This window comes from Ursus arctos, unplaced genomic scaffold (genome assembly GCF_023065955.2).
Source record: "Ursus arctos isolate Adak ecotype North America unplaced genomic scaffold, UrsArc2.0 scaffold_36, whole genome shotgun sequence".
Taxonomy (NCBI): Eukaryota; Metazoa; Chordata; class Mammalia; order Carnivora; family Ursidae; genus Ursus; species Ursus arctos.
The window spans coordinates 17133323-17158528 of record NW_026623050.1 but is presented as its reverse complement, the minus strand read 5'-3'; the positions used below and the strand labels follow the sequence as shown (position 1 = coordinate 17158528).

General features: G+C 41.4%; 1 protein-coding gene across 1 annotated transcript in view; it reads right to left on the bottom strand.

Annotated features, from left to right (window-relative positions):
* Positions 1-356: 356 nt before the first annotated feature.
* Positions 357-25206, bottom strand: part of TMOD2 (tropomodulin 2) — a 52473-nt gene continuing 27623 nt past the window's right edge. The window contains exons 7-10 of the mRNA XM_026518483.4: positions 23317-23424; positions 15302-15445; positions 9877-10021; positions 357-7955 (exon numbers count right to left, since the gene is read on the bottom strand). Coding sequence (XP_026374268.2) covers positions 7921-7955; positions 9877-10021; positions 15302-15445; positions 23317-23424 — 432 coding nt within the window. The 3' untranslated portion in view covers positions 357-7920. The remainder of the gene's footprint in view (positions 7956-9876; positions 10022-15301; positions 15446-23316; positions 23425-25206) is intronic.

The following is a 25206-nucleotide window of genomic DNA, read 5'->3' as shown; positions in this document are numbered from 1 at the left end:
GTGTTCTGTGTTATCAATCCCGCATAGCTTTAAAAAAAAAACAAAAACAACTAAATCCAAAGTTAACATAAAAAAATCAAGGTAAAACAATGAACCCATTGGGATTATCTATATTCCTGCTCCCATCTAGTCTAACAATTTTTAACTGTTTAGCCAAATATGTGCGTATTTGTTTTAATACTGAATTCTTTCTCCCTCTGGCTACTTCTCGTTGTCTATCTACTTCTTATCTTTTTCATAATAAGGACACTTTATAGTCCTTTCTGCAAACGTACTCGTCTAATATGAGAACATGGTGCCAACCATTCATTTTAAAAAGATGACGTGTCTAAAAATTAGCCAGATTCAGTCTTTACTTCCATTTTAAAAGGAAAGTTTATTAATTCCTAATGTTCTGTACATTTTCACTTGGAAACTTCATTCCAGGCATAAATGAATACATCATATCTTTGAAAGCAGAAAGATCTTGATGAATTAAAACAGTATACATTCACCTTAGCATTAGGTCTGGCTGGCTAATTCCAAAGGGTCAAACATTACACCTATTTGTGCCCACTGGGATTCCTATTAATTATCAGGGTAAGAGGATTTCACACTTCATACATTTTGCTTTATGACACACTTATTTCCCACAATGTCCACTTTCACATTTAAAAGGCAAATTAGTCTTTAATTCCCTAATGAATGTTTACCTTTGATTGAAAACTTTCGAAACGAAAAGTGAGACTATGTGAATTTTCAATAACTGCTTAGCCAAATAAATGTTGCCAATATAAGTTTAAACAGTTTACAAAGTATTATTTCCTTTGTTCTCTTCAAACAATACAGGTACACATAAGGTCACACGTTACAAGCATCCAAACTGGTAAGATATTACAATTGGTGGCATGCAAGTATTTTACATTTTTAAATGCAATGAAAAATGCTGCTTGTTTTCCTTGAGTAGATGAAACAGAATTAAGATAAAGATTTAATTAAAATATCAATATTATTCCATGAATATAGCGGGTTTTTTTTTTAAACCAAAATGACAGAGATAAGAATTTTAGTTCAGAATAATTTCATTCTTAACTAAAGATTGTCACTGGCAATGTTTGGTACTAAAATAAAACTTCCTTAAAAAGCACATTTTCTATTCATCTCATTTCACCCTATGGCCAATTCCTATCTATTCGCATTTAGATTATCCATGGGAAATTTTAAAACCGCGGCCAGCTTGTCTCAATTACACAGGGTATTTCTGATTGGCTTCTCTCATTATCAATATGTGCTCAGAAACACACGCACGCACACGCACACACACTTTAAGTAAAAGCCTATGAAAAACATGCTGTGTTTACTGTGCTCAGTTTTCTTCTTTGCATTTCCTCCTCTTCTTCTCCACCAATTTTGAGGAGAAAATATTACATATTTTAAAATTTCCTTTTCTGAAGACAGTAAAAACTGCTGAAGAGGAACAGATAACTGTCTGTGGAATGTTCAGACCTCTTCCTCTGGATATAAAACCTTCTGAAGAGGGATGGAGCTGCAACAGAGGCATTGCTCACGCATGCTCAGAGGCAATGAAAACTTCAGAATCACAGGATTATTGTAACGCTTGGGAGCTGGGAAGGTCCTTAGAAAGCATCTAATTCACTCACTTCATTTTACAGATGAAATGAAGACAAGAGAGATGGAAAGTCTTGCCCAAAGTCACACACAGCGGGCATCCAAATCAGAGCTGTTTTCCAAACATCACATGATGACCAATGGAGCATCATTCTTGCGGGGCGGGAGGACAATTCAATTCAAGCAACATTTATGAAGCACCAGATATATACAAAGCACCTGACTAGATGCTACTGAAGACACAAAGCTTGATGAGATGCTCCCTGCCTCCACGCGCTTATGAAGGTCCCGTGACGCCATGTTTTGATATCTTTCTTAGCACAAAAATACTGACAAGGCTAAGGTTGCTGGTGATAACAAGGCAGTTGCTGACCGGGAGAGCTGATCTCACAGGTGACACTTTCTCCCCTTCACTATCAGGGCTAGAGCCTGTTACACAGCTGCTAGAGCCTTAAGGATAATCTTCGCTCCTAGGTCTCCTGTCAGACCTCAAGTCATAGCCTACCCCTGTGGTGACAGAGCCTGGCAGGAGGGCAGCACTGCCCCAGACTCTCCCCTCAATTCTTAATCACTGTTTGCTCCCCCACTTGTGTCCAGCTTTAGACTCACTGCAAGGGCCCTGACCATGTCCTGGGGGTACTGTCAAGATGACCCAGGAAAATGCGCCACCACACACATCACTCGTATACAACACGCGCCCACCCATCAACTACCTCTCCCGTCTCTGTGTTAAAAATGAAATAATTCCAGTCCCCTATGTATGTCATACCCATGCTGTGATTGCTCCTACTCAATGCTCAGAAGAAAATAAAGCAGATTTACGAGGCAGTGGAAAACATTAGTGAATAGATGATGAAAATGGTCTCCCACTTTTGTATAGCCCTTTCCAGTATAGTGTTTTCATCCCATTATCTGGTTATTTTCTCACCACAAATCTGTGAGGTAGTTAGTGAAGATAGTATCCCCATTATAATATAGCTGAAGAATCTTAGGCTTGAGAGACTAAGTGGCTTGCCCCGAAGTCACTCAGCTAAGAAAGCGTGGAGCCAAGTGTCCAGGTGTCTTGACTCCAAATCCAGTGCTCTTCCCCCTATGTAGTCTATAATTGTCAGGCAATTGAATGAATTGCCCATGATCATACACCTGCTAAGTGTTGGTGATGGGATTAGGGGTCAGCCTCTGAGTCCGTTAGTATGGTGCCCTTCCACCATACCGACTAGCAGAGCCAGTGTGCTCGAAATGACCACCACGGAAGACGTCAGAGAGAAGTCCAGTCTCCTTCACCCTCTCCCAAGTCAGTGATGCATCACAAAACTAGCATGAGTTCTGCGAAGTGCGTGGCCTTCCTAGAACAGTACCCAGAGCCAGGGTACAGATTTAAACTTTGAAACACTTCCTCCATCCGTCTCCTGGATGTTTAATCATTACTGTTATGGGTGGATGGAAGGCGGAAGCTGAGCAGAGCTTACTTCTCCCCTTAAGCAAATGGAAACCTTTAATTTCCATCTTCATCCCCACCTCACTCAGCCCCTCCACTTAATAACTTCTGAACAACAAAACAAAATTCGATCTAATCTAGAGATGGGAGCAAGAAAACAATAAATACATTTTGAGGTTCTGGGTACTCTTCTCTCTCAAGCTTGTTGCCAGGAGGCCCGATCATATGATTTTCATCCAGAGGGCTCAGCCTGATGCTGCCAAGCGTTCTCACACCTTGCCTTTGCCTGTGTCCCAGTCCTTAAGCTTTGAGGATGGTCTGGTAAGTGGCAGGGATATTTGAAGTGAGGAGCAATAAGTGGAACCTGGTACTGGAAGGCAGAGCTAAAACATTTCTTTTTTGTTCTCTGCTCATTAAAATGAAAATAGCTATTATTGCATCATTAGTGGAAGAGTGGAAGGAAGCTTCAGGATCCTGACTTAAAAGCTGAAACAATTCCAACCCAGTAGAGGTAACATACCACAGAACCCAGTATTCACAACTTACTGCCCCCTGCCCACTTCCGCCGATGCTATCAATACTCAAACTAGAAAGATGGTATCCACTTTGCAAAAAGGCACTCTACTTCCAAAACCCAGAAACACATATCAAATTGTATTAATCCAGAACTCTTACACTTTCTCTGTCTCCTTTACACTGCCTGGGAGAGGGCTAAGTACATCAAATCCCTGAAAAGAGGAAGTATCTGCAAACTCTTTTGGAAATTTAAACAGCTACCCCACATTTAAACATGCTGATGCTTCATGCCAGTTTCAGATTTGAGTATCTGAAAAGTTCTCATGGTAGTTCTTCAGAGCACACTGGTTTCCCTAATGCTGGTGCCCTGCCAGGGGCCACATTTCTGTCTGGAAGAGAAGCAGCTGTTCTTTTGGTTTGGTGTACCAAGCTTCCCTTAGGGAAATTGTTCTGAGGAGTATAGGCATTGGGATGATTTCTGAGTTTTTAAATGGAGATGGGCTTTTATCGTAAGATGAACTGGTGCTCTAAGACGGGCGAGCGGCCCATGCCCCTCCAGGCTAGTGATTCTCTAACCTAGGCCCACAGCAGCTCCAAGAGGGGTCAGGCAAGAGGGACCGGGAGATAGCATCTCCCTTCAATCCGTCGTCCAGCTTTAGCCAAATACCACTTACAGTATTTGGTGATCTTTATGTACAAAATATTTATATACAACTTACCCTACCGAGATGGAAGGAAGGGGCGTAGTCATGTTGATGAAGATGAAAGTACTTCCATTTACACGCTTGAGGCGTATGAAGAGTTTGGTGCTGGGACAATGATTTCCAGGCTTCTAATTCCCTAAGACTTATCTTCTACACATGCTGTGAAATCTGGTGGTTGGTGACCTAAGCTGCCAGCTCCAGGGAGTGATCTGCATTGAACCTGGGCCTGCAGCAATGCTAAGAAGGACAAGGGAAATGGAGCAGGGGAGAGCGCATCTCCCTTCAATCAGTGGTCCAGATGTAGCCACATACCTCATTAGATAATTAGATATTTGGCCACACACACACACACACACACACACACACACACACACTTATTTACATTATGTCCTACCACGATGAAAGGAAAGCATTTAATTGTGTTAATGAGGATAAAAGAGCTTCCATCGCATGCTTCAGGCAGATGGGGAGATGCAGTGCTGGACTAGTTACGTGATCTCTAGACTTCCAAATTCTCTCCTAAAAAGTCGTCTTCCACATGTGCTGGGATGGGTGTTGGTGTATGAGCTTGCATGTCCTGATGAGTGATATGACACTAGCATGGGCCTGTACAGGTCTGAAAAGGAAAGGAGGTGGTCTGGGGAGAGATTATCTCCCTTCAATCAGTTGTCCAGGTGTTGCCAAATCTCTCAAAACATAGTATTTGGCAAAATGAATACATATAAAAATACTTTATATACATTATGCCCCACCATGATGGATGGTAAGGGGTTAATCGTGAAAAAGTTTCTACTTACACACTTTGGGCAAACAGGAAAATGAAGTCCCGGGCTAATTCAATGATTTATACGGTCCCCAAAATGTAAGTTTATCTTCTAATAGTTATCTTTGATATGTGAATACTCATGGAAATGTCACCTTTCAAGCTACTTTAAAAACACAAGTAATGATAAGATAAACTGATGAGTAATAAAGATTTGATTTTACACATTCTATTACATGTGACCCAACTATTTTAGCTTGTGAAAACAAGCTAAAAACAGGGCTAAATTTTGTTAATAGCCCACTATTTTGCTTTAATACTATCAACAACCACAGCACAGTCACCATCAAATTCTGACTTTTTTTCTTGCTTTCTGCCAGAGTTTGTCGGGAACTGCGTTAGCGCCCAGTCCTTGGGGCTGCAGGGAACGCTCTGTGGGACACAGGATTTCATAGAGGGGAAGGCGAGGAAGACAGCGAGTGAGGAAAGAAAGGAAAAAGTCTGACTTGAAGGGCCTGTCAGGGACTCAGCACTTATAATATATCTACAACAAATCTAAAGAAGGAGAAAGACGCGGAAGAGAAAGGTTCTTCCCTTTGGCAACATGGTAACCAAAACATTTGTATACAAAAAAAGAAATGTGTACATTCTACCCTGTGGTGTGCTGATGAATGTTCATCAACCAGCAACCTGGGGGGGGGGGATGTCCTGATTTGTAACATTTGCTAATTTCCATAATGTAAGTACTGCCATTATCGCCAAGTTCAAATTACCAGCAAGAAGTCCTAAACTTCTGACTTGGAAAGAGATGCCCAACAGTACATCATTATGCAGTATTTCTGTCATACAGACACAATAGGTCTGAATGATCTCAAGAGCAAAGAAAATTAAAAGGTATTTTTGAGTATTACTTTTGTTTTTAAAATAATTTAATTGTAAATGCATGCCATTAAATTTTTAATAACAGCTGTATTTAACAACAAGTTTGCAAAATTCTGGAAAATGTAATAATTGGAAAGCCTGTATGAGTTGGCTTCAACACACCACACCTAAATGAGTAAGGGGGAAGGAAAAACCAACTGAAAACCATCAAATGGTATTTACCATGTTTTTTAGAGAGAGAGATCAAGTCAGAAGCTAATTCAAGGACTGCTAGGACTCGAAATATATCAACATATTCTGCTCATTATTCCCTCAAAAAATGTAAAATATTGTCAAGAAAATGAGACGTTTCAAAGGATTTTAGAGATACGGATGTGAGTTCTTGTAATACAGGAAAATGTCCACTTTTATGAAGGCTCTCTCTCCTAACCAGATTCCATGTGTTTTACGGGCTAACCAGAATACTGCACACAGTGTTTTCCCATTAGCTTGTTTTACTACTATCAAGTGACTCAGGAACACTCAGTAACTAAACAAATGCGGACGTGGGCCCATCTTCTTCTGAGTCAGCAATGTCTTTAGCTCCAGGTGTCACCAGCACAAGGGATGTTGCCTTTACAAGGCTCAGAATTTCAGACAAAAGAAGAGAAAAGAGAAAGAGCTGGATGGAAGGGAGGGGAGAAGAGAGAAGAAAGGGAGAGAGGGAGAGGTGCCTGAGGCAGTGTCAGAGCGCCACCAAGGACAGCCTCGGGCACTGACTGTCATCCAAGGCCTGTGAGCTCGCGCCAAACGCTGTAGTCCTGTGTTTCCTTAGCATCACACTGTCACACGGCTAGATGAAAAGTCACTGCACGCAACCACGCAATCATCTCAGTTGTACGTTCACAGGCTTTGTCCTTGAGAAGACAAACATTTGGAGAAGCGATAAATCACATTTTTCCCCTGATGTCTGCAGAAGTCTGGATAGATCATGCCAGAGGCACAAACGTCTGTATAAGTACCTTGAACATTCACATTTCGTTCTGTGATCTTGTCACACTAAAGATAAAGCAATACATGCTTCTAAAATTTGCCAAAATGATGCAATCATATGTATCCGACAACTCTGACTAAGGTGCAATTACTATTGTTTTATTGAGGAATGTACTGTTTTAAAAGCTGGCCTCTTTCTAAAATTTAAAAATTTCCCATCATGTCCGGAGAAGTTTAAAACAGCTTTGTAAAAAGTTATCTATTAGAGTCATGTTAAAGATCGAATTTATGTTGACTAATCAATAAAGGTAGGTGTGCTAAATAATTTTGCTGCCTGTAAGTCTGCCCTGAAGACTACTCATGGGTTACTATTTCAGACTTATTTGCTGATGCTGTGTTAAAGTATGATAACGCTGCCTTGCTTTCAGGAAGATGATACCACTGATCTTCAAAGAGCGGGACGCGTGCATTCAGAGTACACTTCTTCAAACAGTGGGGCATGTGCATTTAGTGATTTTCTGGAGAATTGGTGCCAAGTTGGTCACATTTTCTCACCCAGTGAAGATTGGCAATACTAACTTCTTATGTGGTCAGAAAAATACTTCTGATGTATTTAGCCTAACTCAAAGCTACGCATGTAAACAGAGATAGGCCTCTATCGTAATCACAGTTACAAATACACGTATATACTAAACTCCTTTCAGTGATTAAAAAAAAAAGTTCATGTAAGAAAGACAGACAACCCAATATGAAAGTGGTTAAGTAATTTTCGATTGCTGTTACCCACTAAGATCTGCTGAAGTCCACTGGTGTGAGTTGCCAGAAGTGCCCGTGAGCAAATGAGACAATTGTATATATTAAAAAATCCAAGATAAATAAGTAGTGCTAAAAAAGAACAAGAATTAAATTATTAGCTGGGTGGTTAACGGAAATGCACAACCTTGGATAAAATGGTCCTGATGGGAAAGGAGAAGAGTTTTTGCTTGCTTATTTTTAAATGGCCACCATGGTGCAACTTTGCCTCCTCTTGCAGAAGTTTACCTTCGGTCTCCTTCAACTCGCTTTTTACGAACTAGGTGAGAAATAAAGACAGGGAAGAAAAACGATAAATGGGAGGGATGGTCCTTAAATTCCAGACAAACAACATTAATCACCCCGAACAGCAATCCCACACATTTAAGGATATAGTTATCTTAAATTTCCATACTCAATTACCCAATACATGGTATAAATGGAAATGATATAATAATCTAGTGTCTTGCGGAATTTGCATTTTAAATAAAGTCATGTCTGATATTTGGGAACTTGAATGGTAGAAATGTCTATGGAGTAGCAGGTCCAGAATAGACCCATGAAACAGTGAACTTCTGAGTATTTCCATGATCACTTACCCACAGCACAGCTCAGCCTCTGTGCAACCTGACCCCTAGCTGGCTTTAACTCCCCAGGATGACACGCTTACAGTCTATGAATTCTGCTTATGGCTTGAAAACGAGGAGGAGCTGCAAACAGATGTTCACAGTTTCTAAACCTGCTTTAAACAACCCCCCCTTGGAAGCGGTGATTCAGATGGCAGGCAAACTCAGAGAGTAAGGTTCCCTTGAGTGGGTACTCAGTACCAAAAAAGTGGCCCTGACTGTCCATTCCCAGTTTCTGCAATCCATTTCCCCCTTTCACCTCTCCACCTGCAGGCCTGGCTGGTGGATAGGAAGAGAGTTCCTCTAACCCTCTTGGATTTGGCAAAAAGGTGCCCTGGCTGGGGTCCTGCCCTAAGTCTCCACTTTAAATAGCCCAGCCCGCAGAAAATGAGACAAAAGCTATAGCCCACAGCTGCCACTCCTGGGCTCATGATCTTTTCCCCATTTACTTCAAGCTTCTTCTTTTTGCCTCTTTCTCTTTTGTCTCCATGTTGTTCAGCTGTGGACTCCCTGCAATTTTCCTAGGTGCCTTCTGACTGCTGCCTCCGCCCTTCCCCAGAGCCCTGTATGCGGGGCTGCCCTCTTAGCCTCATCCTCTACATTCCAACGGCAAGCACTGCCACATGCCTGGCCAGGCTCTGGAGGCCACAGAACCTGCCTCGCCTGGGCCTTAGCAACTTGGCTGAGCATGCTTGGCCAGGGAGAAGGACACTAATCTTTACCTGCCCCTTCCAGTTCCACCTCTTGGTTTCTGTCTTGTCTACGATCTGAATCCTCCCCGTGGCCAGCACTCTACTTGGCGGAACACCGTGCCCAGTTCTCTTGTCCAAGGCCTGGCATTCTGTCCCTGAACCTCAACCTGAGGACCGAGCTCTGCTATTGGCTGGCTGCTTGCCAAGTGACTGTCTGTTCTTGGATGGCCTTTTGCCATGCTGCTTCAGGTGACTGAGTGGTGCCCAGACTAAGCTTTCCCAATCTGTCCTATTCTTTTGCACTGCGGTTGACCAGGATATGCCCCCTCTCATCCTAACAGAAGAAATGTCACGGATCCTCAGCAAAGACTAGGCAGCAGGAAAAATTAAAGAGGGGCTAACTGAAGAGGCTACTTCTAAGTTTAACCTTGATAACATAGCTCCATTACTTTACTTCACATGGAAATCACCAAAGTATCAGACATAACCGCATTCGAACCCAAGTGCAAAAGCGCAGTCAGGGGTCAAACATAAGTGAACTGGGAATTTCCAAGTCACTGCATCCATCTTCTGGTGCAGATAACAACATAGGGTGATTACATGTAAGAAGTAAAGGAGAACCAAATTCATAAAGGAAATCAAGCAAAAATCAAAGGTTGTCCGGAAAAAAAGAACAAACGGTTCTTGAGAGAATGCTACAATAAAATTGAAACACTGTGAAACTGTTGAGAATTCCTAGGATAACGTAATAATGTGCCTTTGATCAAGGGCTGACACCAAACGCCGGTGGAATGATGTCTGTGAGATTCTGCATCGGAAGTGGAGAAATAAACAGTCATCCTGCTCTTCTAATTGCCAACAGCACACGTTAGGGCTGCATTACCCAGGTCATTATTCTTCGTGATGGCGGCTGCCACCCTTGTCCGAGGCCCTTGCTTGGTAAACTGATAGCCAAACTTGAGGATCCTTGAATTCTCCTCGAGCATCTGGGCAATTTCCATCTCCACAGCTGTTCCCAACTGCTGTCTCTGGTTATAGGTGCGGACACACACACGGGACGACCAAGAAGAAAGAGGAAACAGTTACTGGCATGGGAGAGATACACAGCTACTTGCTGGACGAAAAGGTAAAGGGGCAAAAGTATCACATTGAAAGGAATAAAGTCACTTGAGATATTTTCTCCCCGTCACTTGAGACCAACAAAATCCAACAGACAGCCATATCTGCTGGCACACTAAACTAAAACACTAAGCAAATTATTTATGAAGAAAAAGATGATTCCACACGTAAAATTAAAGCAAAGCTAATAGTCGGTGTTTCCAATTTACCCCAGTTTCCATGGTTTAAACAAAGGGTGTTTTTAAGTAGTGAAACTGTCTTACAGCAATCAATCCGATTCCTGAATTTTCTATTCTTGGATCCGTATCCAAAAATAATTAAAGTTCATCAACCAGCTGGCCATTCTTTTTCAGCAGAGTCTCAGTAGGAGATCCCAAAGAAGCTTCATTGTGATTTGAACCATGGCCAAGAGAATTATCAAACACTGAAGGGGTTATTGGGCTATAGAAAAATCCGTTTTTTAAGTTGGTGAAAGAGGTTTTTTGTGTTTTTTTGTTTGTTTTTTAAGTTGAGACAGAAGAAAAAAATTAAAAGAATTTTAAAAAAGGGCATATAAATATAGGAATTTAAAATTAATCAAAATTTAACAAAAATTAAAGTCCAATTTTTCCATAATATATTTATTAAAAAATTTTAAGTTAAAAAGAATAGGCTTATTTAGAAAAAGCACACAAAAAAAGTATAAAATACAAAAGCTCCCTTCCCCCAGTATTTCCATTCCCCATACAGAAAGCCAGTTTGGCATATGTATGTAGTCTTTTAAGACATTTTCTATGCATTCATATGTCTACCTAATATGTACATGTATGCTTTTTTCACATAAATGGAGTATATCAGCATACTGTTCTGAAACGTGTTTTTATTTTTCATTTAATATTAAGAACACCTTTCCATTTCTACTTTTCATTTCTACTATTCCAAACAATGGTGCAATTAATTTCCCTTGCACACACAGTATATCCTAGGACATTTCTGCAAGTTTGCCTGTAGGGCAAATTAGGGCTGGGCCCAAGAGTAAGCATGTTTCAAATTTTGATATATTACTCACTTACCCTCAAAAGTATGACAGTTTTTTACTCCTGCTAATAAGTGTTTGAGATTTACTATTTTCCCTACCCTGGCCAACATGGGATATTATCAATCTTTCCCCCCTTTGTCAATCTAATAGGTGAAGATTTATATTTCACTTGTATTTATTTGCTTTAATTTGCATTTCTCAAAGTATGAATAAGAACAATTAATTTTCTTATGCATCTGTATTTCTCTTTTTGGAAACTACCAATCTCTGTCATTTGTGTATTTTTTTTTTACCAGCCCATGGTTCCTTTTTTTTTTAAATTAATTTGTAAGTTTATTATATATTAGGAAATTAGACTTTTGTCAAATGTGTTGAAAATACTTTGTTCAGTTTGTCTTTGACTTTCTTTTTGATTCTCTTTTCATTTTCATATGGCTAAATTTATATCAATCTCCTAGATTTTATATCATGTTTAGGAAGGCTCTTCTGATTTCTTCTATCAGAAATCCTTTTGGTTTCTTCCATTTTATGATTTCATATATTTTCATATTTATTTATTTTATTTTATTTTTAAAGATTTTTGTTTATTTATTTGACAGAGATAGAAACAGCCAGCAAGAGAGGGAACACAAGCAGGGGGAGTGGGAGAGAAAGAAGCAGGCTCATAGTGGAGGAGCCTGATGCGGGGCTCGATCCCAGAACACCGGGATCACGCCCTGAGCCGAAGGCAGATGCTTAACTGCTGTGCCACCCAGGCGCCCCTATATTTTCATATTTAAATCTTCATTTCATCTGGAATGAATTTTAGTATAAGAATCAAGATAGAGCCCCAACTTCATCTTGTTCCAAAATGCTAGTGAAAGTGTCCCACTATCTTTCACTTTATCTTTTCCTCACGGAGGAACTCTGCTACAAAATTCTCAGGTATACTTGGAGGTGTTTCTGCAATCCATTATTCTGCCAAGTCTATTTCTGTGCCAGCACCATGCAATTTTGATTGAATTATTATATTTTAAAACACATCTTTTAATTTTGGAAAATTTAAGTATCGAGTAGATGAAAGAGAAAGGTTTAGGGAGAAACTTTTTTGTTCTAGGCGAGTCCTAAGGTCTAATTCTTTGCTCCTTTTCTTTCTTTTCACCCAGCAACCTGTCAAACCAGTCTCTCCCCAAGAAATTAACAAAATGTGGTATTTCCAGTCAGACAATAACTCTGGGTATCCAGTGTAGAGATTAGCGTTCTAAGCTAATGGGAGGGAGAGGCAGCAAAAAAAGAGATCCTGACCTCACAGTTCCATGAACAATTTTAGCTCACGACACGCTTTCGAACAGTGGGCTGTACTAGGGATTGAGACCTGAGCTAGGGTTGGGGCCGCCATAGTTATGCCGTATGCCCCTGGAATGAGCCAAGTAGTGCTATCCAAGGGCAGAAGGAGCTCACGGTGGATGTGGCTGATGGGGAGGGATGACATAAAGTCCCTTTACTACCCCTCACAAATCTCACACCTTTGTGTGGTAACATGCTTGGGTAACATGCAGGATGGGCTTGCTGATGGCTACGTAGTAAGGGATGCAGGAGCTGCAGAAAAGCGTATTGCGAGGGGCATAGAAAAGAAGGGGAGAACGTAATGTAACATAGGGCACCTTTCTTTCTCAGCCTGGGTCTTTTTATTTGAGGTCTTTTGTGTTATATAAATCCAGGGCAACAAACGGAGGCCAAAATTTCTTGTAATTTGCCTATGTTTCCCCTTAATAAGTCACTAACTACAAAGGCAAAAGAGAAACACAAGTTTAAGCATACATTTCTTCTGTTTTCTTTAAGTTACCTTTTTTGTTTACTCAAATTTATTTAGCAGTTGCCCATCTGTTTCATTAATATGCATCACCGATTGTTCTTCTCACATGGGGCATCTGATTAAATCATTACCTATTTACCTGGAGCCTAGCCACGGCAGCCCGCCCCAGTGATGGGTTCTCAGCAGGCCTTTGTTTCGGTGCAGCTGTCTGCTGCAAGGATGCTAAATTGGTCTCAGCTGCTGGCCCTGCCTGAGGAAACGGTCTTACAGATTATTTTATCCTTCATTACACAGATGAGGAAACTGAGGTCTACTTCTATGCCTATGAGTCGAAAAACAAAATTTGGATTGAAATCAAGTTTTTACTCTGAATTTCCTCTTCCTTGGAATAAAGCAAAGAATTTTTCCAGTTGCTCTAGAAAGTCTCCATCCTCTTTCTTGTCGCAAGTGTAAAGAAGCTATTTCAGAGGCATACTGGCGAATAAAATGGAAAAACGACACAATTCCATCCCAGATGACCGAAGAGGGGTGATAAGGTTGAGGTAAGGGGAATTTAAGAGAGCAGATTCTGGCTTTGTATTTCAGGGTCTTCTTCACATGCATTATGAAAAGCTGCTCGATACTCAATGTTCAGGATTCCAGCTCATTCACCAGATGTAGGGTTGCCAGATTTAGCAAATAAAAAATACAGGACACCTAGTTAAAATTGAATTTTGATTAATAAATATAAATAATTTCAATAAATGAAAAGAAATATGTATATATTTTAGTATAGCATGTCCCATATATTTCATGGTACATACTTACACTAAAAATTATTTGTTGTTTCTCTGAAATTCAAATTTAACTGTACTTTATCTGCCAGTCCTAACCAGGTGGTATCTTACAAGGAACTAGGAACAGAGTATCTGGAACACTACTTCAGATATGGGGTTTCATAATGGCCTAAACCAACATAAGAGGTTAAATACACTTTGGAATAAGGTATCCACTTCTGTCATAGGTGTCCTGGAAATAATATGCTAAGAGCTCACTTAACTTCTTTCTTATACTAGTGCATTTGGTAAATATTCCTGAGTCATCACTTCTTTTCTTTCAGTTCATATTTCTCTCTGGCTCATTTTCCTACTCTCCCACTCCCTGATGCCTCCTTTTAAATTTACTAGCGGCTGCACACAGCGGCTGCTGTGCATACCCTTTCCCATATCTGCATTTGGGAAAGCTGCTTTGGTGACGTGTCCCTTCTGGGGAGGGCGAGAGTAAAGGAGCACCTGTCTTCTCTAGGTTCCCCTGCTCCCCTGGCAGCAAGCCTCTGGAGGAGTCGAGGGGTGGAGGACCTGCACTGAAGCAGCCCCCATGTCCTAATTAGCCAAAAAGAATAGCAGAGCTGTTCGGGGGACCTGCCGGGGGTTTCCATACTTAAGGAAAAGTCCTGGGTAGAATCCTAGGGCTCTATCAGCTCTTGGAAGGTTTAGACTAGGGAATTTCCGGACATGCAGGGGGCACTCTCAGTGAGCGCCCTCCCCATGGGAGAATGCTCACAGCACAGGTCTCTGTGTTGTCTCCTCTTCCTGGGCCATCGCAGGGCCCCTTCTGCCCACTAGACCGTGTCTAGACCTCTCAGACTCACCGAGTCCCATGGCAGACGGTTCCCTGTACTGAAAGGGGCGGGGCACAGCACCATGCTGAGAACTGAGAATTGCTGTCGGACAGCAGGAGCCAGCGGAAGCCAGCAGAGCAACTGGAAACACAGCAGGCGGATGCTGGGAAAAGGCCTTCAGGGTTCAGGAAGATGTGGCCCTAGAGACAAGCAGCTTGCTTTGGCTGCTGATGGGAACCTAAGAAACACTGCAACAGAGCTGAGACTGATTGCACTGTGGGTGTGGCCTGCTCCTCCAAGCCAGACCATCTTCTAGAACCAGGATTCCTCTAACCAGGCTCTGTGGCCAGCCTCAGGCTGCAGGAGTCCAGTTCTGCTCAGAGCCGGGAGTCTCCCTCTGGGCATGGCCAGTCTGCTTTCTCCTCGCAGCCATAGTCCCAGTGAGACGCAACAAGCAAGGCTGGGACAGGACTGGCTGAGATTCCTGTGAGGAAGCAAGAGTGATGCCACGCAAAGCAGCCGGCAACACCTGCGGCCCCGCCTCCTCCTCACCTGGTGGCCGACTAGCCAGGGCTGGGGCAGAGCTGGCCCTTTCTGTCTTGGGCTGCCTCACTGTACATCGCGTTTGTTACTGACATGCGCTCCCACACACCCTCCACAGGCCAGCAGCTGTTGTAGCTTACAGGAAAGCGGAACATTGACTTGAGTCACAGAACTCTGGCGTTCAACTCACTGCCTTGTGGCCCCCCCCTTCACATGCACCCTGTGAGTCATACCTGGTTGTCAATCTTGATCTCTGTCAGGGTGTCATTCTCTCTCAATGCCTCCACCAGGGCCAGGATCCCGGTCCCAGTGATAAAATTGGATTCGATGTTTAGGCTTTTCAAGGTCTTGTTTACTTTCAGCATATCTGCAAAAGCCTTATTATGCAAAAAAGAAGTAACCATTAATGCTTCTGAAGATTTATTTACTGAACTCCCCAGCCCCAAATTAAACACAGATGTTTTTTGTGTACTTAAAGGAAAACTTAGTCAAATCAAACGAAGAATAATTCAGTCCAGCGGCCCAGACTTAGGAATTTTGCATACCTGTAAAACAAAAACAAAGACAAAAAATCCTGACACAGGATTACCAACTGTGTTAGATAAGGACGTTGAGTAAAATCCCACTACCATCTGTTATCATTATCAGTTTGCTTTGTGTGTGTGTGTGTGTGTGTGTGTGTGTGATTTTGTTTTTGTTTTTGTTTTATTTGAGAAAAAGACATTTCAACATTAGGAGAAATATAGAAAGGACATGATCTCAGAATTATTTTATTTTGTCCCTTTTCCTATGAATGGATAAAAAAACTTCACTGTTGACTTGCATGTGGGCACTACTGATTTAGTCTTATTACTTCAGGCCATCTATAAATCAGAATTCCTCAAAAATAACTTTTGGAATATAACCACCATTCCGAGTGGCAAACCCACGGGGGACCCCCAGTTCAAAATAAGAGATACATACATGCACTTGCCTGTTCCCCTTGCACCCAAAGTTTGCCACTGGCATGAAGAAAAGAGGTCATTTTTAAGTGACTGGAACTCTCACAGTGTAAGAAAAACAAAACAAAACAGAGGGCCATTCCCTTGAAGAATTGCCAAAATAACAACAAAAAAAAGACAGATTGGTGGAGAAATGACCACAAACAAAGCTGTTGCCTGAGATGCCAGAGTAAGTCCCGATTGGGGCATCTCATTAAAGAACTGCCTTAAGAACAGCCTGGGACAGCTAGAGCGGATGGAGAGCACATCGCCCCTCCCTGCAGCTTCCCAGGAAAAAAAAATAACGGGGCCAGCGGCCACAGTCAATGAAAACTTTCCCAGAAACAGCCTCTAGTGAGGCTAGGAGCTGAGATGGAAGCCATGTAGAAACAGAGGCACCTTCAGACCTCCCACCAGATATGGTGTGGGAGAAACCTCAGCTATGTCCAGAAATGAACCCCTCCCAGAGTGAAGCCCTCCTAGCTGTAGACTTGTGCGGGACTCCCAGCCACCTGTCAGCTTCTCATGCACACACTTCAGAGAGGGCTGCCAGTCAATCCACCTGCCTGCTTACAAAAGCATTCATTCATTCATTCATTCAATCAAAAAGGACTATTTAGTGGGCTTCTACAGTGTGCTAGCAGCAGAGAAAACAAAAATCTGTCTTAAGAGGACAGCTGATAAATTAATCAATAAAATACATAGCCTGTTGGATGGTGACAAATGGGAAACAGAAAGGGCCTTCCTTTTGAGGGACAGGTCTGTTGGTGAAACAGATCGATACAACTGCTGCGGAAATGACCCTGGTTCACATAAAACAACCTCCTTCTCTACATGCAAGTCTGGCAACCAGTGACTGCCAGACCTTGTAGGAAAACCAACCTCATGGAAGAGAAAAGCCAAGTTAACCAAATAGGACAACATGACATAGAGGGAACAGAGATTACTCAGGGAACAGAAGCAAATGTAAAGACTCTAATTGTTATTCTCCCTCTTCTCTCCACCAAAAAAGAAAAAGAAAAAACCCCACATGGTATCCATAAAATAAATACTGGACTATTGTGGGGAGAAAAAAAAGAGGACTTTGAACCAGAAAATGTCCTGAAAAGTTTAAATACTACATTGGAATAAAGAAAAGTATTGGACATCCAGAATGACAAAATGAGCATGGCTGAAGACCAAGTTGGTGAGTGTAGACCACAAATCTGGGGATATTCCCAAGAATGTAGAGTCAAAAGACAAAGATAGAAAACAGGAGACAAATGTTGAAAGATATGGGGGAAGATACAGAAGTTCAACATTCAGTTAGTAGGAGTTTCAGAAAGAGAAAAGAGAAAAAAAAAAAGACAACAGAAGGGAAAAAATTAAATAGGAAAAAAATTTCCTAGAGTTGCAGAGAGTTATGAGTCTTCATCTGAAAGAACCCACAGGATGTTCAGAAAAATGAGTTAAGAAGTGGGCACATACAAGGGAAACTTTGGAACTCCAAGGGAAAAGAGAGAGTTCTAAAAGTTTCTAGTAAGAAATGATAAAGTATTTACAAAGCAACAAGACTCAGAGCAGCATTAGTCACTAGACAGCAAGGCCCATGAAAACAGAGATTTATACATTTACACAGCCAGGAAATTGTAAGTACTGGTGAAGAGTTTTAAATGTTTGCAATTAATCTATATACAAAACATAGACTATAATGGCATAAAACATACAAAGCTGAAAGGGGTGAAAATAATGGAATAACTAAAATTCGTAGGTAGAAAAAGAGGAGGGATGAAGGCAGAGTATAGAACTGCTCTCAGTTTTTCTAATGGAGAAACAAAAATTATCTAAGATGATAAATCAAAACCAAAAAAGTATGTATATCAGGGGTTTTCTATTCTGCCTCCATGTTAGAATGATCTAGAAGCTTTAAAATATATAAAGCATTGGGTCTCACCTCAGATGAATGAAATGTGAATCTCAGGCTGTAGCCTGGACTGCTGTAGTTCTTTTTTTAAGATTTTATTTATTTATTTTAGAGAGAAAGAGAGAGAGAGTAGAAGCAGAGGGGAGGGAGAGAGACAAGCAGAATCTATGCTGAGCACAGGGCCCAACACACAGCTCCATCCTACCACCCCGAGACCATGACCCGAGCCAAAACCAAGAGTCGGGACACCCAAACGACTGAGGCACCCAGGCGCCCCTGGACCTCTGTATTTTTAAAAAGCTCTCTGGGTGATTAATGTTCACCAAGATGGACAACCATTTTGACTAAAGTCATAAAGACAACAACTAGAAGAATGAAAAACAGGGGCGCCTGGGTGGCACAGCGGTTAAGCGTCTGTCTTCGGCTCAGGGCGTGATCCCGGCATTATGGGATCGAGCCCCACATCAGGCTCCTCCGCTATGAGCCTGCTTCTTCCTCTCCCACTCCCCCTGCTTGTGTTCCCTCTCTCGCTGGCTGTCTCTCTGTCGAATAAATAAATAAAATCTTTAAAAAAAAAAAAAAAAGAAGAATGAAAAACAAATTGCTTATACTGATTGTTCTGGGGAATGGAACAAGGAACTTCTTAATTATTTTAATTGTTTTTATGGTAGAAAACACAGGAAGAAGGAAGAGAAGGAATCTAACTTGGGACCAGAACAGGATTTCTCAACCTTGGCACCAGTGACGTTTGAGGCCAGAGGATTCTTTGTTGTGGGATGTTGTCCTGTGTCCTGCAGGACATTTAGCAGCTTCTGAGACCCAGTAAATGCCAATAGCACCCTTCCTGGACATGACAACCAAAAAATATCTTCAGACACTGCCGAATGTCCCCCAGAGGGCAAAATTACCCCGGGTTGAGAAGCACCAGCCTAGAAAAATAATCCTGTGTATTAGTCAAGCAGTTGCTTTAACTGCAAAGAAAGCTGGAAGATTTGGACTGACATTATTGTACGCCACGTAAATCAAAGTGCATTTATTCACTGCTAGGTCCTTAATTAGGATTAAACGTACACATTTTAATTAGAGCATCAGGAGGAAACGCATCAGGCTTTTCCTTCTGGACGCTCCCGGCTTCAGGATTTACGTTCATTATCAGAATAACAAAATGTTGGAGCAATTAGGCCTTTGTAAAAAAAAAAAAGTTGCAGGACTTCCTGGCAAGTAGCCAGGATCTTGCCACTTTCTTTTAAACTTGAGAAAACACTTTTCTCATTCTGAACAAAACAGGGGAGACCCAGCCAAACATAACCCTGGGCTGCAAGCCCAAGTTAATTTCAGTTCAGCAAATATTTAAGCTTCTATTACATGTGCTGGGGATAACATCAGTAAAACAAAGACTAGATTTCTTAAATGTTATATAGTTACAGTGGAAATACATTTTTAAAGAGAAGGGTTTGCTTTCTGTACTTTACAGGATTATATGGAAATCCAGTTCCCTGCATTGTCCAAACCTGCACCATCCAAAGCGTAGCCTCAAGACACATGTGGCTCTTAAGCCCTTGGAAAATGGCTGGTCTGCATTGAGACGTGCTGTAAATGGAAAACTCATACTGGATTTCAAAGATGCGGAATGAAAAAAATAATGGAAAAAACCTTATTACATTTTCAAATTATATCTTGAAATGATAATACTTGGGACATACTGGTTTAAATAAAATATAGTATTAAAATGAATTCCATCTATTTCTTTTTTTTTCTGAATGTGGCTACCAGAAAAATATAAAATTATATATGTGGCTTACATTTGTGACTCTCATTTTATTTGTTAGGGACAGTGCTGTCCTAAACTCTTGACTTTTATGTGGCATCATTGTTAATAGTAAAAGTGTTTTTTAATGTATTTGGACTTTCTCTGGTCCCTGCTAGAGATGTGGTTCTATGGAAGTGCTGGGGGCACGGTGAACTGAACTTGATTATAGGTCACTTAAATGCACTTCCTGGCTCGTCTACATGCTGTGTAATCTTAGTGAAGTTACTCAAATTTTATCAGCCTCAGTTGCCTCATCTGTAGAATGGGGATAATGCCATGTCACATACTCACAATTTGCCTACGTTCACAATAATCTCACAAGTGCCTCATTGCATGTTTCTGAACTTTATTTTCTGTAGTTTTTTAAAAAATATTTTATTTAATTTATTTGAGAGAGAGGGAGGGGCAGAGGGACAGGGAGAAGCAGGTTCCCCGCTGAGCAGGGATGCAGGACTCCATCCCAGGACCCCGGGATCATGACCTGAGCCAAAGGCAGATGCTTAACCAACTGAGCCACCCAGGCGCCCCTCTGTTTCTGAATTTTAAAAAAGAAAAGTTTCTGAAACTCTTGGCTTTAACACTGATCTTTAATTCTTTTCTTCTCTCTTTTTTTAAAGTAATCTCTGCACTCAATGTGGGGCTCAAACTCACAACCCTGAGATGAAAAGCCTCATGCTGTATCAGCCAAGCCAGTCAGCCAGGCAGGCGCCCCCATCTTTAGTTCTTTGCAGCGAGTTGTTTAGTCATAATCACCGTTTGAAGATCTCTATTGCCTCTGGGGTAATCGACCGATTTTCAACCTACAGAAAAGTTCTTTCTCGACTTTCGTATGGCTGAAAGGAGAACCACCTGAGGGCAGCCAGGTTGAAGGCTGGACCATAGGAAGCCATCTAGGAATCAGGCCAGAGAAGCTGGTCTCTTCACACCCAACTATTCCTTCCAATTGTGTGGTGGGCTTGTCACGTGGTATGCAATCAACACATAGCTGTTGCATTAAAAAGAGTATCGAAGAGTTTATTAGATTTGGAATTTATTTAGTCCATTTAGCAAGCTATCTATTTGACCGGGTAGAAGAGTTGGACTATTTGCTAGTGGTATCAGCAATGGACTATAACCTATTTCCATCCCTGCAATTTTACTGTAATATATTATACTGAAGTGCCAAATAATTCCCTCATTCATCCCTTTAGTCACTCACATACAAAATGTACTGTGAATATTTCGCTTTAGTGAAAACAAATCTGAACGACAGAGATTATAAAAATCATATACTGATAAAAATCCTTAAATTGTTAATTTCACCTTTCTGCTCTTTTTCTATTTTAATGATAGGTTTCAAATTCAAAACCGCTTTCAACTTACGCATTTACATATGTAATAACTGTTGGTGAAAACATCAATTCTGTAGCTTAGTACCTCTTACATGACTACTTATTTTATATATGCTATGGTCAGCATAGAAATATTCTTGATTGCCGAGAGGTTGGAGGTCATGTTCATTCATTCATTTGACAAGTGTTGTTCAAACATCTACTCTGTGTCAGCAGTTGTGATAGGGAGTCATCACTTTCATGTTGTCTGTCTTTATTATTTTATTTTACTTTATTTTACTATTTTATTTTATTTTATTTTATTTTATTTTATTTTATTTTTTTAGGGGTGGAGCAGAGGGAAAGAGAAAGAATCTTTTTTTTTTTTTTTAAAGATTTTATTTATTTATTCGACAGAGATAGAGACAGCCAGCGAGAGAGGGAACACAAGCAGGGGGAGTGGGAGAGAAAGAAGCAGGCTCATAGTGGAGGAGCCTGATGTAGGGCTCGATCCCATAACGCCGGGATCACGCCCTGAGCCGAAGGCAGACGCTTAACCGCTGTGCCACCCAGGCGCCCCAAAGAGAAAGAATCTTAAGCAGGTTCCACGCCCAGGGCAGAGCCCGACTCAGGGCTGGATCTCATGACCCTGAGATCATGACCTGAGCTGAAATCTAAAGAGTCAGATGCTTAACCGACTGAGCCACCCAGGCGCCCTCCATGTTACCTGTTTTTCATGCCATTTTAGGTCTTCCAACAGACATGTTACTTTCAATCACATCATCAAGTCAAGAAAACTTGTTTGTCTAGCTTCAATCAAGGGCTGAGCATTAGAGGCTGCAGAACCACAGGCTGATGTTCAGGCTCCCCAAATTGACATATTTTAGCAAATGTATGACAGGCAGGCTCTGTGTACAAATATAGCAGAGCTTGATGGCTAAGCCATCCTGCTTGTAGAACCAGAAAAACCTGGTGGTGCCACTTACTGGCTGTGTTAAGCTGGAAAAGAGAGTTAACCTCTCTGAGCCTCAGACCACTCATTTGTTCAAGTGGGAGCTAATAATAGTACATACCTCATAGTATTACAGTGAGGATTAGGTGAGCTGATATGTGTAAAGCACAGAGCTTACTGCTGGCGTTTACTAATTACCCAAGAAATGTTAGCTATTAATAGTAATAACATCGACGGTGGTAATAGTTGTAGTACTTACTTGGGCCCAGGGGCTTCCTTATGTAGCTGAATTACCTGAAATGCGTGGAAGGAACAGGGCTTTTGGTTGGTTGTTTTTTTTTTTTTTTTTTTTCATATTCTGGTTAACGGTGTCAAAAAAAGGTTTTAAAATCTGGCTGTTTAAAATATTTTTGAAACATACTAATCCATTTCAAAGGTTAAAATGAAATATACTTTTATATGTGCTGAGCTCCTGTAGGACTTGGGGGTCTTATAATAACCGTGGACTGTGACAGAATGTTAATGTAGATACAAAAGTTTCAGAAAACTTGTACTAAGCACAGAGCAAAATCTAAATATTTATTTAGCTCAATGACTAATCCAATCTTATTTCTTTCACTTAAAAGTGTAGTGCTCACAAAATTTTAGTTAATTCAAAGTGCCTGACATTTGGGTTCTGTTTTATTGTCTCAGTATAACTGATTCTGTTTAACTGTGTAGAAAATACATTTGCCAGGGGCGCCTGGGTGGCACAGCGGTTAAGCGTCTGCCTTCGGCTCAGGGTGTGATCCCGGCGATCTGGGATCGAGCCCCGCATCAGGCTCTTCTGCTATGAGCCTGATTCTTTCTCTCCCACTCCCCCTGCTTGTGTTCTCTCTCTCGCTGGCTGTCTCTATCTCTGTCGAATAAATAAATAAAATCAAAAAAAAAAAAAAAAAGAAAATACATTTGCCAGATTTAAAAATTGTTAATTGGTAAAACAAATTAAAGACAGTTTCTACTGAATTAAATACTTTCATGTTATATTTATTTATTTATTCATTTATCTATTTGTTTATTTATTTTTTTAGAGATTTTAGTTATTTGAGAGAGAGAGAAGGAGAGAGAGCACGAAAAAGGGGAGGGTCTGAGGGAGAAGCAGACTCCCCACTGAGCAGGGAGCCTGATGCCCGACTCAATCCCGGACTCCAGGATCATGATCTGAACCAAAGGCAGCTGCTTAACCAACTGAGCCACCCGGGTGCCCTCATGTTATATTTCTAAAAAAATTTTTTTTTCTAAAATTTTACTCACAATCGCGACGGGGTCATTGCTCCGGGTTGCAGCCAGGCTGAACTTCTTTACGTGAGTGTTGGTTTCCAGAGCTTTTGCAAATTCCTTCAGGGTTGGAATTGGAATGTTCTACAACGGGGAGAACATACACAGTTGATAAACCATTCTGTAGCTCCTCCTACCCCAAGTCGAGGACTCACAGCTTTTCAATACCTTATGGGTTTAGACGGTTAAATGCACGACATTCTTTCTAAAAGACTCGTTAGCCCTCGGCCAGCAACCAAGCCATCCTGGGCCAACAGCACCACTTACTGTCTAATAAGGGAATCTAACACAATCCGACATTCTGGCATCACCTTTCTGTTCACTGTAGCCAAGAAATTATGCACAAACCAAACTTCACGCCTTTTCCCTTTCATTCTCTATACTCTAGCCAGACTGACCCACTTGCCATTCTTTAAACATATCATGGTCTTTCTATCCTCCATACTCTTTAGGTATGCTTTTCCCTATGCCTGGAGATTCTGATTAATTCCTACTCATCTTTTAAGACCTAGCTGAAATATCACCTCCTTTGTTTAGTGACTCTCCTAGGCAAGATGAAAAATTTCCTTACCTGCAATTCCATAACATTTGGGGGTTTACAACATCATGTTGTAGTTATTTATTTACTGTTTTCCTCCTACTATACGTTTTTCAGAATAAAGACCAAATGAATCTTATTCCCTCTTCCACAGCACTCGGCACAGTCCTGACCACTGGGAGGGAGGCAATATGGGGTGCCCTAGAGGCTGGCATGAATCCTGGATGCACTACAGACTAGCCCTAGCTCTGTGGCCATGAGCAACTTCGCCTCTTTAAGAGTGCCACTAAGGATTAAATGAGATACAGTAGTCTCCCTTATCCATGGGGGATATGTTCCAAGACCCCCATGGATGCCTGCAACCACGGAGAGCACTGAACACTATATATAGTTTGCTTTTTTCCTATACATACGTACCTATGATAAAGTTTAATTTATAACTTAGGCACAGTAAGAGATTGACAACAGTAACCAATAATAAAATAGAATAATTGTAACAGTATATTATAATAAAAGTTATACGAATGTGGCCTCTCTTTCAAAATACAGCTAAACTCATCCTTCTTCTTGTGATGACGTGAGATGATAAAATTCCTGTGTGATGGGGTGAGGTGAGGTGAGGTGCATGACGTAAGCATCGTGGTGGAAGGTTAGGCTACTACTGATCTTCTGACAGTATGGCGGGAAGATTGCCCACTTCTGCACTGTGGTTGACTGAGGGTAACTGAAGCCACGAAAAGCAAAACCACAGATAACAGGGAACTACTGTAATGAATTTCAAGGATTTAGCAAAGGGTATGGCCCATGGTGAGTACTCAAGCCAAGTCAGTTATTATTATTACATGGCAGATGTTGGCCCAAAAAGAAGTAACAAAATAGATGCCAGGCGATGTTCTTTCTCTCTCTCTCTCTCACACACACCCTTCCTTCCCCTCCCTTTGAGAGTAACATGACTAATTACCAAATAGAATAAAGCAGAAGTGACAATTGTGACTTCAGAGAATAGGCCATGTAAGGCACTGTGGCTTCCTGCTTGCTCTTTTTCTCTTTGACCACTTGCACTGGGGGAAGCCCGCCATCATGACACGAGGACACTGAGGCAGCCCTATGGAGAGACCCATGGGGTGAGAAATTGAGGCCTCCTGCCAACAGCCACGTGAGTGTGCCATCCTGAAAGTGGATCCTCCTGTCCCAGTCAAGCCTTCAGATGACTAGCCCTTGGTGACAGCTTTACCAACAGCCTCACTTGGGATCCTGAGCCGCAACTACCCAGCTAAGTGCAGATTCCTGCTACTCAAAAACTGCGTGACATAACAAATGTTTGTTGC